Raw genomic sequence first — 12,950 nt, 5'->3', positions numbered from 1 at the left:
GAGGAACTGTGACTAAGAAAATATAATAAATCAGTATAAGCTCCTCCATTCATACGTAAGTGTCCACATCACTTAGCAGGAAGAGCTAGACCCTTAACAGAGCTCCTTTCTCAAGAAAGGGGAGTAAGAAGACTTCCATCATCATGCAATTTGGAGACTTGGTGACAGCCTCTCCAAAACCCATCAGAGTGATCTCACTTCACAGTGGGAGGCCTCTTCATTCTTCCATGTCAGCCACTTCCTCTAGTGAGACCGTCTACAGGAAGTCTCATCAAAATTAAACAAATTTCTAGATAATAGTATAAGGAACATGCAAAGCCATCCACAGATATTCCTTACTTACTAGGAATAGGCCTTATTCTCATATCCTACTAACTTTGAAAAAAAGTTATTGCAATTACTATTTCAAAAGAAATAAGCATTTATGTTCTTTAAAAGTCTTTAATTTTATTACAATTTTGTCTATCTTTAAAAAGTTAAAATAAAAATAATAACTAAATGAGTTATGTGTGGATAAAATACAGTACTTAGAAACAGAGAATCAGAAACTATTTTAAACAAAACTATTAGTAATACTTTGCTATTTGCTTTTTTTCAATATTAATAATCTCTACCTCAAAAAGGGTAACCACTTTTGTTATCAGAGTCAACATTTGTCCAGTCTTTGTAAATTTCAGTGCATAATGCATACCATTTCCCATAAAATTTTGCTTTGTAATTTGTATACAGGCTGTTCGGACCTATGGAAGTGAGATCCACATGACAGAATTTCTCGACAAGCTAGACTTTTATGTCTTGCCTGTGGTCAACATTGATGGCTACATCTACACCTGGACCACGGTATAAGAACCAATACTAAGAGGAGCTATGAAATTAAAATTAACCATTCTGTTATACTTGTCCTAACCATACACTGCACTTTCAGAACCGAATGTGGAGAAAGACCCGCTCCACCAATGCTGGATCTACCTGCACTGGCACAGACCTCAACAGAAATTTTGATGCTGGTTGGTGCAGTAAGTATCAGGCTGACCGTTTGGCTCACATAGTGAAAAGCATAGGAAGCAAAATAACAGAGGAAAACACAACAGCATCAAAAACAAGAAAAACTATAAAATTTTATACTTTCACATTCCAGGTTTCTAAAAGCACAGACAATAAACAGTTTATATATTCAGTCAATAAAGAGGCATTGCCTATTCTATTGTGTTCCCAGCTGTGTTAGATGCTGGAAACATAAGACTGAACAAACCAGACATAACCCTACTATTTGTGGGATGTACAACCTAGAGGAAATCATGATTAAATAATTATTTAAACAATTACTTAAACAAAAATGTGATAGAATTATAATTTTGTGATTCATCTCTCAGTAAATGATTACAGTAACACAGAAATTTCTCATGGGTATTTGTTCCTTACTTATTAGTTTTCTTACACTATACTGATCTCATCGTTTAGTACTACACAGGGACATTAGGGTTTCCCAGGTGGCACCACTGGTAAACAGTCTGCCTGCCAATGCAGGAGACGCAAGAGACGTGGGTTTGATCCCTGAGTGGAAGGTCCCAGGGAGGAAGAGCTAGCAACCCACTCCAGTATTCTTCCCTGGGAAATTCCATGGACAGAGGAGCCTGGTGGGCTACAGTCCACGGAGTCCCAATCAGACAAGATTGAGCATACACACAGGGACATATTGGTGATTCCGCATGCAAGTTTTTACCCTGTTAGCTTAAAAGCACCATAATCTTGTGACTAAAAGTATATATACTTTATAATGTATACATACATGGGATGATTATAAAAACTCTTGTGAAAACAACTTATTTTTTTAACTCTCTAACACTGTAGTTTGAAATTTTGAAACATGCCCTGTAGAAACATCAGTAGATGACCACTTGCCATTAACAGCATCATGTTTTTCCAGGTATTGGAGCCTCTACAAACCCCTGTGATGAAACTTACTGTGGATCTGCTGCAGAGTCTGAAAAAGAGACCAAGGCCGTGGCTGATTTCATCCGCAACCACCTCTCTTCCATCAAAGCATACCTGACAATCCACTCCTACTCTCAGATGATGCTCTATCCTTACTCCTATGATTACAAACTCCCCCCAAACAACGTTGAGTTGGTAAGTCATCATGGTGGTAGATACAGTATTTTGCTGTTGAGTTTTCTTTTTTTTAATTCTATTCCTAGGGGAAAAAAATTATACAATTTCTGGAAGGTCCATGGTTGATCTTTAGTAATAGAAGCAAAACAGATTTACAAGGAATCTGAAATTGGCTAGATATACTGGCTAGAAGAAATATAATTTTCATGCAGAGAATGATCCCCAACATATGGTTCATTCACTAATCTTCCAAACAACAAGAGTTCCACTTCCTCCTGCTTCACCACAACACTGACACATATGATGATTTCAGATGCATCTGGGGTAATCAACAAAGTTTCTTCACTTCATACATAATCTTCATCAGAAGTTAATGTTATCAAGCTGCCTCGAACTGGATTTGACATACATAGGCAGAGTATGGCAGATGTTAATAGGAACTAGGCATATCTGGTTGATGTTGAGCTAAGTGATAAGATCCTAAAATGCCTATTTCACTGTTGGATTAGGTGAGACACAGATGTAAATCAATCAATAAACAAATGATGTGAATAGGTCTTTACTAGATATGAGAAAAAATTAAGTATCCCTGCCTCAAAAATTAGCAATCTTGTTGGAGAGTCACAATACAACCATGTGAAAAGTTAAATAATGAGTTTTATAATATTCATGTTAAATATGGTATACCTGCATAAATTTTTTAAAAATAAGCATATGTGAATCCTTCAACAATTTTTTTTAATTATGAACATCTGACTACCAGAAGTTGGAACCAGTGATCTAAAAGAACAAGTATAAGGTTTAAAGCATTTGACTTATGCCAAAATATAAAGTATTCCACTTAGAAAATGACATAGATATTTGGCTTACCTAAATGCATAAATTCAAAGGCCCAAAAATTAATCAACTGGAAATTGTTGTTTTGTACTTTCAGATTCGGTCTTTCAGAGGCCAAATAAAATATGTAATGCTGTAAATATTTTGTGAAGAGGAAACCGGAAAAATAACTCAACCTCTTAGAAAACTGATAGCTAATAGTTGGCCAGGTCCTTTTCTTAAAAAAAAAAAAATGCTATTTTCCAAAAAGCTTCCCATTTTCCCTATCTGTAGCCAAAAAACAAAGGAGAACATCAATAGTTGGAACCATTAAATATTTCAGTTTTCCAATAATGCTCAGTCTGTGAGTATTCTCAGCAGTGGGTGCTCACAGGCCTGCTGTCCCAGAGATGAGTATGGTCAGCTCCTCATTTCAGTCCTAGATTTCTGGCCACCAGAGGAGAGGAAGTGGGGGTACATTGCTTGCTTAATTCATGTGAATATGTTTAAACTGTACCATATCAAAAGAGAAAAAGACAAAGCCATAAAAACTAAGCACTAATGAGTTACTAAATAAAATATTAAAACTAAAATTATAAACCACATTAAATATAACAATAGCTAATATGTCCAGTTTGCTTAATAACTAGTTTTAAATATATAAACACTAAAAGACTAATGCTGAAGTGTTAAAGTGTTCTTTGACACAGAAAAGCTTAAAGTGTTCTTTGGAATGGAACTGCTTCACAATGTTGCAATACTTCTTATTTGAGGTGTAAGTCTAAACTCTTTTAGCAATGAAAACTTTCTTGCCCCACTGGCTCCATACAATAAAAACCTTGTATCTGGATTGCTCTAAAAGTCTATAAATTGTCCTTTAGAAAAAAGAATCAAGTTAGTTCTACCGTTAGAATCTCAAGAAAAATTCTTACTACGTCCCTCCAGAGATTGTGATCCACTGATACTTTTCTCTAAGAATCACTTCTCCATTTAAAATCAAGGAAAGAGAGGCAATAGAAAAAAATACATACTAGAAATTCTATCCTTCAAGATTGTTTTTAAATTCTAAAGTGAAACAGAACTATACAAAAGTAAAATATTCATAATGAATTCTCAAAAAAAAAAAAACACAAACTACAAAATAATCTTACCTTGGATGTTTATATTTACAGTCACAAATCTAATAAATTCAAGGAAAAGGACATGCTATTTCCTATGTTTTTTAGAGCATGATAAGATATGTGATAAGATGCATGCATGCATACTTAGCATGATAAAATACAAAACTTATTTGCACTTATATCACACAGATTGATTTAAAAGTCAATTTCCAACAATTTTTTCTCTATGACTAAACTTTTGCCTACCATCTTAAATCAGTTCAGCTCAGTTCAGCCACTCAGTCGTGTCTGACTCTTTGCAACCCCATGGACTGCAGCACGCCAGGTCTCCCTGTCCATCACCAACTCCTGGAGCTTACTTAAACTCATGTCCATAGTGTCGGTGATGCCATCCAACCATCTCATCCTCTGTTGTCCCCTTCTCCTCCTGTCTTCAATCTTTCCCAGCATCAGGGTGTTTTCAAATGAGTCAGTTCTTCACATCAGGTGGCCAAAGTACTGGAGTTTCAGCTTCAGTATCAGTCCTTCTAATGAATATTCAGGACTGATTTCCTTTAGGATTGACTGGTTTGATCTCCTTGCAGTCCAAGGGACTCTCAAGAGTCTTCTCCAACACCACAGTTCAAAAGCATCGATTCTTCAGTGCTCAGCTTTATGGTCCAACTCTCACATCCATACATGACTACTGGAAAAACCATAGCTTTGTCTAGACAGACCTTTGTTTGCAAAGCAATGTCTCTGCTTTTTAATATGCTATCTAGCTTGGTCATAACTTTTCTTCCAAGGAGCAAGCACCTTTTAATTTCATGGCTGCTGTCACCATTTGCAGTGATTTTGGAGCCCCCCAAAATAAAGTCTCTCACTGTTTCCATTGTTTCCCCATCTATTTGCCATGAAGTGATGGGACCAGATGCCATGATCTTAGTTTTCTGAATGTTGAGTTTTAAGCCAACTTTTTCACTCTCCTCTTTCACTTTCATCAAGAGACTCTTTAGTTCTTCTTCACTTTCTGCCATAGGGTGGTGTCATCTGCATATCTGAGGTTATTGATATTTCTCCCAGCAATCTTGATTTCAGCTTGTGCTGCATCCAGCCCAGCATTTCTCATGATGCATTCTGCATACAAGTTAAGTAAGCAGGGTGACAATAAACAGCCCTGTATATTGTCAATATACAATATACAGTATATTAACAATATACTCCTTTACCATCAGTAAAATCTGAGATTCATATTATTTGATTATTTGATTAATTTAGGATCTGACACCCCAAAATAATGTAAATCATTTGAATAGTTAACCAGAAATCCTTTCGGTCTTGTTCTTATTTTGTATCAATCCAATTCACTTACTTTCTAAGAACATTTTGCTAGAACAACTTATAACTACAGTGTTATTACAAACATATGTATAGCCAAATGAGAATTAGAGTCTCTCAATAAGAAAGATACTGGCTTTTGCATGGTTTTTATTTGTAATAAAGATACCAATTAAAAAAAAAGTAAAAGTCTTGACTTAGAAACATGAATGTTCCACCCAAATCTAGTGCCTCCATATTAATTCTCAATTAGAAAAATAGGACCCCACTATTAGAAGACAAAAGATAGTAAAAGATTAATAAGACGAATTATTGGTACCACACTACATTTTAGATAACTCGGATTTTCTTAGAGCAATGCAAAGCAGATTCTGTCATACAGATTTTAGCATATATATGATTCTTTTTCTTTATACATCTAAAACTTATAAGATCATATTTGTAGCAAAAAGTATGCTTCAGTGAAATAGTCAGAAGGAAATTATTCTAGACAGAAACATTAGCAGTTTCAGTCCAAAGTTAGAACATACCATAAGCAGCAATCCTTTTATATCAGAGTTGTAATAAAAATGTATATGGCTGCATTTCTGAAAAATCTTACATGGAGATTACATGACAGTTACTCATATCATAGGACAACTTTCAGGGGGAAAAAGGGCAGAGATGAGAAAGCAAAAGACCAATGAAATAAAAGTACAGAAGTAATAGTATGGATTACAAAGGCTACCAAAAAATATATCTCCATCAGATGAGTACAAAGTTTGAGGAAACATAAGTGCATCTTACATGCACATGCTCTCCTGACAGCAAACTACTTTTACACACACCATAATTATTTAAAGAAAGAATACAAAATGTACTGTGAGTTTTCAAGTGGCTTCATAAACTGTCCAATCTCAGTATTTACTGCAATATATATCTATCATTATCTTCAAACGAAGTTTTAAGACTCAGAAAAGAATATACTTACAGCTCCAAAATTCTAAAGGGTAATGAAATATTGAGTTATATGACCTCTTTATCATCAGAGGAAATAAAAACTGGGAGACATAATTAAAAAGGCTCCCAAACCAATCCATATCCTTCTATTTATTGAGCATAGAGAATCTCACAATCTTTGGTCTACTTTCTTCCCAAAGAGGGCTACATGGTACTGTTAACAATGATTATTACTATAATACTACTTCTAAATTCAAAAGCAGGAACAGAACTTCACAAGTGGGAATCTTGAAATTTCCCTGGTTTTGCTTTCTCATTTTCCAGCTTAGACAATGAAGGCTTAGCTGAGCCAAGGCCAGTAATAGAGGCAACCTTGCGCATGGAGCTTGTGGACACAGAAGAACTCTCTAGGCTACCCCAATTCCCAAACACACACACACACACACATACACACACACAGATTTGTATGGCCGTGTTCTATGCTGATGCCCCATATAGCCGGTTTGCAAAAGACCTTTCATTAAATAAAATCTTTTACCCCACAAATATACCATTATTACTTCTAGCCCTGGACACTGCTAAGGATTTACACTGGCCAACTAAGATCCCTGACTTCTCAGGGCCCAGTCTTTATGATTCTGGCCCATCCCTTCATGGGTATACATACATAAACCAGGAGAGATATAACAGGCTAATAATTTCTGAAAAATTATTGACCTTGACCAAAAGATAGAAATCCATTTCTAAATTCTAATACCATCTAGCCCAGTGACACCTCACTACCTCTTCATTAAAGTTTTAGTTAATGAGCCACCAAGATAGAAACGCACTGTTCCACTCAAGCATGTGAGCATAAACCAAGACTATGATTAGAGATAAGCATAAATATCAGAGGGAAGAAATATTGTGATTAGGAGGCGGGCAATTACAGGGTCATGAGCACGCTCTATCACAGCTGTCACCATGTCCCTTCCTAATAGCAAGAGTAACAGGGTCAGAGCCCGTCTGTCAGGCCGGCTGCCAGCAGTCAAGGCAGATAGGACTTGAAGCACACATCTGCTTCAGGAGCTTTCTCAGAATTTCTAATCTCACTTATAAAACAAAAGAATTTTAAATGACAACTGCAGAATTTCTTTGACTGGAGAGACAGTTGCTGATTTACCATTTTTAAAGTGGCTTCTTGGCCTGTTAAAATTCTCCTGCAGGGTCTGGTGACTCATAAGGCAATTGCCAGAAATTCTACTGAGCACCTATTAAGTGCTCAGCAGAAACCATGGTTCCTGCCATAAGAAGGGAGTAGACAGGGGTCAGCCTGTTATGAGTGTTTTCTGGAAGGAAGAGTGGGAGGGAGGTAAGCAGACTATGGAGGGACCAGGATGTCAGAATGAACCCTGTGTCACACAGCAGGCCCTGGAGCCAGTGACCTGATAAACAGAACTGCCAGGTCAAATACAGGACTTCCAGTTAGATCTGATTTCAGATAAACAACAAATAATTTTTAGTGTTTAAGTATGTTCCAAATAGCTCATGGGACAGACTTTACTGGAAAAACATTCATTGTTTATCTGAAATTTAAATGTAACTGGGTAACCTGCCTTTGGTTATAGCCACCCTGGAAGTAAAGTGTTCTTCTAGTAGGAGTGACCTAGCAGCAGTACTGAGGAGGTACTTGTACCATGGTCAGGAGAGGAAAACAAAATAAGGCATTCAGAGCATCTTGAAAACCAGTTGTCTTCTTTTTCATTCATTTTCTCTACAATACTTTCTTCTTTAACATAATTATATCTTTTATCTGACTTTAAGCTGATTTTTGCCTCCTTCCCTTCCCCCAGAGGACATTTGGCAATGTTGACTGGGCCGGAGGGGGTTGATTGTTTTAACTGTGGGAGTGCTCCTGGCACGCAGTGGACAGAAGCCAGGGGAGGCTGATCAACTCCTACAATGCACAGTTCAGCCCCCACACACAGGATGACCCAGCCCACCTGTCAAAAGCACCAAGGTTGAGAAACCCCGCTTTAAGCAAAGATAAGAAAAGTCTCATTCCTGGCCAGAGTCCCTGGCTTTCACAGGATCTTACACCTACACACACACACAGTTTACAATTTTCTACAAAGCCCAAGTGCAAGACAGTACATCCCCATTATACTGCATTTATTTGGAAGAAGCACCACTGCCATCAAAAAAAAAAAAAAAATTCTGGGCTTTGCAGCTTCAGCTGACTCATGCTTCACATTTTACTTGAATTCTAAAGAGCTAAAAAACACATATTTAGATCAGCCACAGAAAGAATTTAGTTTACATCAGTGAAAGCATTGCCACGCTCCCCATGGGGTCTGCCAAGATAGACAGGCTCCGCTCTCCTAAAGCAGACCCTTCGTTACTCCTTGTCTTTTTTTTCCCCTACCTCAAGGCTTTGCAATCAGAGTCTGCACTTGTTTACTCTTTTCCTTCTTCTCAGAAACATATTTGTTTTTTCAAGTCTCGTAGGCTTTCTCCTCAGTCCCTGCCTTAGTAGGCCCTGGGGGTTTCTCCCTTTGCACCAAAATTACAAAAGTTCAGTTCCTCACTGGTCCCTTGGTATAAGTTACCCAGGATCACAGCACAGAAGGAAGGAAACTGCAGCGACAGATCATTTTGATGTTTCCATTATCACATGTACTCACCCAGAGGGATGGTTAAACTCAGGACTTGAAGTTAGAAACAAAGTTCTGAAGCAAATCTCCTTTGCACTGGTGTATACCCCACCGCCAGTGTGGGGCTTTTGCTCTCTTGTACTGTAAGAATGGGCCAGGGGAAGATTAGAAGAGGCAGCCCCCGCTGCCATGACACTGGCTGTGCACCAGAGGTTGCAGTGAGGACCACGAGCACAGTCGTGAGACAGGGGCTTCCTGATCACGTGTTACGTGGGAATGCAGGTCACTGAAAGAGATCACCCTAGCCTTGTTCATCTCACCAGCCTCCTGGAGCTCAGAGCCTGGGGAGATGTTACAGGAGTTGGCCCTTTGTCTCTTGGGCTTTGAGTTAGATGTGACATTTTAGACTCTCTCTGTCTTTTGCTCTATGACCAAGGCCTCTTTTTAAGAAGATAAGTGACAAAAGAAAGCATGCATAAGATGGGCTAGGAAACTCCTAACTAAGGATTAATAAAGGCTGGCCATGTTTGGCCTTGACTGAAAGCAAAGTTTTCTCTCAGACTGGTTTATATTTAGCTTCCTTCTGTTCTTTACAATTGGTAAAACCAGCTCGAGCAACACTTCTTTTGAAGTATTCCAAGGCCACAAGGAGAAGTGAAAAAGAGCACAGGATTTAAAGCAAGAAGAACCTAGCTCAAGTCAGCCTCTTACAGGGCTGCGTGCCCTTGGGCAAGTTCTTTTATCCTCTCTGAGTTTCAGTTCTTTTATCTGTAAAATGGGGATAAAAATATCTAGCTCTTAGCAAGAGCTCTTTGTAAAGTCTAAGGTTTTATGTAAATGTTAGTTCTTATTTTGAACCCATTGAGGATGTAAGGTCTCCATTAAATAACAGGTTTTATAGAAAGTGTCATTAATTAGTGTTAAGATATGAATCATGGTCTCTGATATACTATTGTTTCTGCCGGACTTCTGTCAGCTGTCTTAGTCCCTTTTTACAGAAACACACAAGGAAAAGGAGTTACCTTCTCTAATATTTTAGCAAATTCAGGAATCACCTCTCTCTCTACCATTCCTGATAGGCAGGGGTCAGTCATCCAGCTTGGTTGGAACATTCTCACCAAGCGTGCTGCCCCACATGGCATTCCATTCTGCTAGAAAATTCTGTGTTGATGAAATGTGGACAGATAATGTTGGGAAGATAAATGAGTAACATTTGTGAAAGTATTTGAACTCGTCAAAAGAAAAGACTCACACTGATTCCAGAGATTTTTGTTACCATAACTGGAATTTAAAATATGATATTTTGGTTGATTAATGTCTGTTCTGACTTTTTTGTCTCTTGGCCTTAGAGGGGCTGAAAGAAAGGGTCCACAGACTCTACTTTTTTTATGAAAGGAAATAAGCCAAGTGCATAGCAGAGGTCAATGTCTGAATATGCTAACCCATCAACCCCCACTACATAGTCCCACCACTCTCCCCACAAGCATCCTAATCTCCACCCAGGTCGGGGGGGGGGGCAGGGGTCACAGGCCAGCCTCTGTAGAGCTCGGCACTCTGCACCCCCAGTCAGACCACGCCCACATGCAGCCCCGGGAAGAGAAATCAATCAAGCAACCATGTGCTAGGTGTTATGCAATCTGCTAAGGATACAAAACGAACAGCCAAGAATCCTTCTCCCCCAACACCACCCCACCAAAAGCTCCACTGGGGGACAAACAGAGGCAAAAACAAATGATGACAGCACAGGGTGATAGGAACTCCTATGGAGATGTGAGCCCTCACAAAGAAGGGGGGCTCGCTGCTCCTCACAGAGTTGGGGGCAGCTTTGCAAAGAAGGTGACATTTAGACTGAATTTGGAAGAACAACGGCAATTCCCCTTGTGAACAAAAAAGGCAAGAGGATTCCTGCAAGGGGAGAAGGACACCCAAAGTCATGGAGGTTAGGAGAGGCAGGGAACAGTATGAAAGCAGTTCAGGGCAACCTGGCTTGGAAAGAAGGTGGGGATGCACGGCAAGTGATACACGGCCAGACTTCATGAGAGAAGGCGAGAGAGCCATTCAAGGATGCGGTGATGAGGGGATGGTCAGGTGAGTGAGGAGGTAGATATCAAGATGAGAGAGCAACTGAAGACAAGGAAAGCCAAGACTGAGACACAAACTAAATGTCCCTTCAATGGGCACCAGTGACAAGAGCACAGCAAGAGCTGTTTTACATTGACATCAATCTTAGGTATTGTTTCAGCATCGGAGGCAGAGCAACTGTTTGCAAAAGTTGTCTCTGAAGGCTTAGAGAGCACTTGGTTATTGCTTTGAGGAAAGGAAACCAAACATTTTATGTGGCCCTAATGGTAGTTATGACTAAATGGATAAGTTGATAAATCAAAAGAGATAACAGATCACAAGTAAGCCTCTTTGATTTTGCCAGATAACTCAAATATTACATTACACCAATAAAAATACGGAGAGACTTTGAAGACCATCTGACATGCAGGAGATCAAGAGATAATGACAATGATCTTGTCTTCAATCGCCTAAAGTCATCATAACTTTTCACATTTGGAACTAATCGTAAAGAATCTCCTTTATTCCAGATTTATGGAGATAAAATAAATTTCAGGTGTACACTGTGATGATTTGAAAATATAAATACTGCAAAATGTTTAATTAATTGGCATAGTCTCTATCTCACATAATTGTCATTTTGTTGTTACAGTGAAAACACTAAAGCTCTACTCTCGTAGCCATCTTCATGTATTCCATGAAGTCTTGCTATCTATAGTTACAATGCTGTACATTACATATCTGGAACTAATTAGAATCTTATTTCTACTAACTAAAAATAAGAATTCATGGCTTAAGGTGGGGTTGGAAAGCAGAACAGAAGAAAAGCCTGAGGAAGGCAGCTAGAGAAGGAATAAGAGCTCTTTAGGATCAGAGGTTCTACCTTACAGAAAAATAAATAATAGAAATTTCCTTGGTTGAATCAAAAGTTAAGGAAACTGTAGAAATGTAGGAAATATGCTATTTATCTAGGGCTTCCCTTGTAGTTCATTAGGTAAAGAATCTGCCTACAATGCAGGAGACCCAAGTTCAGTTCCTGAGTAGGGAAGATCCCCTGGAGAAGAAAATGGCAACCCACTCCAGTATTCTTGCCTGGAGAATCCCACAGACAGAGGAGCCTGGCGGGCTACAGTCCATGGGGTCGCAAGAGTCTGACATGACTTAGTGACTAAACACCACATGCTGTTTATCTAGCAAAAAAAAAAACCTAGTACCTCCTCATGTTTCACATCTCTAAAAGATGGTTTTCAATGTATTCTGAGTATTGTGCAATGTTTACAGGGTATTCTGATTTCAATTGGCAATAGACTAAGGGATGGAGAGAAGACCCAACTCTAGTATGCTGGTTAGAATAAGATTAAACAACAGAAACAGTACCTTTGCATCACAACAGGAAAGATTCCACACAGTATGAGAAAGCACACATTATTTTACCAGTTTGGAAAAAGGGGAAGTGAAACCCTGAAATTCAAGTTCAAGTTTCTGTCTCAAAACTCTAAGAATAATAAGTTAGTTCCAAGAAACTGATTGCATCATTTCAGTGGACCAGACCAGAAAATTGGGCTTTAGATCATGATTTATAATTCCTTTTAAATTTTCAAATTTACCATTTGGTTGGTGAAGCATTCATGCTTTGGGAGCTGAAATTCGTAAAGTCTTACAGTCATGCCCTCATCAATTTAACTGAAGACTACTAAACTGGTTTTAATATTAGAGCAAGGAGTAAGGGAAGTTCCTACTTCTTAAAAATGGAATTATTCTGATGTCATCACCAACCTCACAGTTTTTCAGGCATATGTACAAGACAATTATGTTGCCAAAGTATGAAATACAGCTAGTTTCATACCCAGAATGAATTACGTCCAATTCTCCTGCAATAAACAATCAGATTCACCAATCTGTATTCTCCCGACAGCTAAGTCAAGCCTTGCTTTTCAAGTGATTCAGTGCA

General features: G+C 38.5%; 2 protein-coding genes across 3 annotated transcripts in view; one reads left to right on the top strand and one right to left on the bottom strand.

Annotated features, from left to right (window-relative positions):
* Positions 1 to 12,950, bottom strand: part of LOC145539796 (uncharacterized) — a 634,383-nt gene that overhangs the window by 554,427 nt on the left and 67,006 nt on the right. The window lies entirely within an intron of this gene.
* CPB1 (carboxypeptidase B1) overlaps positions 1 to 12,950 on the top strand; it is a 34,789-nt gene that overhangs the window by 18,526 nt on the left and 3,313 nt on the right. Inside the window, exons 7-9 of the mRNA XM_081573947.1 lie at positions 730 to 840; positions 926 to 1,016; positions 1,928 to 2,130. Of these exons, the coding sequence (XP_081430073.1) occupies positions 730 to 840; positions 926 to 1,016; positions 1,928 to 2,130 (405 nt within the window). The remainder of the gene's footprint in view (positions 1 to 729; positions 841 to 925; positions 1,017 to 1,927; positions 2,131 to 12,950) is intronic.

Source organism: Giraffa tippelskirchi, chromosome 2, assembly GCF_054371585.1.
Source record: "Giraffa tippelskirchi isolate mGirTip1 chromosome 2, T2T-mGirTip1v1.2.pri, whole genome shotgun sequence".
In the NCBI taxonomy this organism is placed as follows: Eukaryota; Metazoa; Chordata; class Mammalia; order Artiodactyla; family Giraffidae; genus Giraffa; species Giraffa tippelskirchi.
The sequence above is the reverse complement of the archived record's forward strand: the minus strand, read 5'-3'. Positions and strand labels throughout refer to the sequence as shown.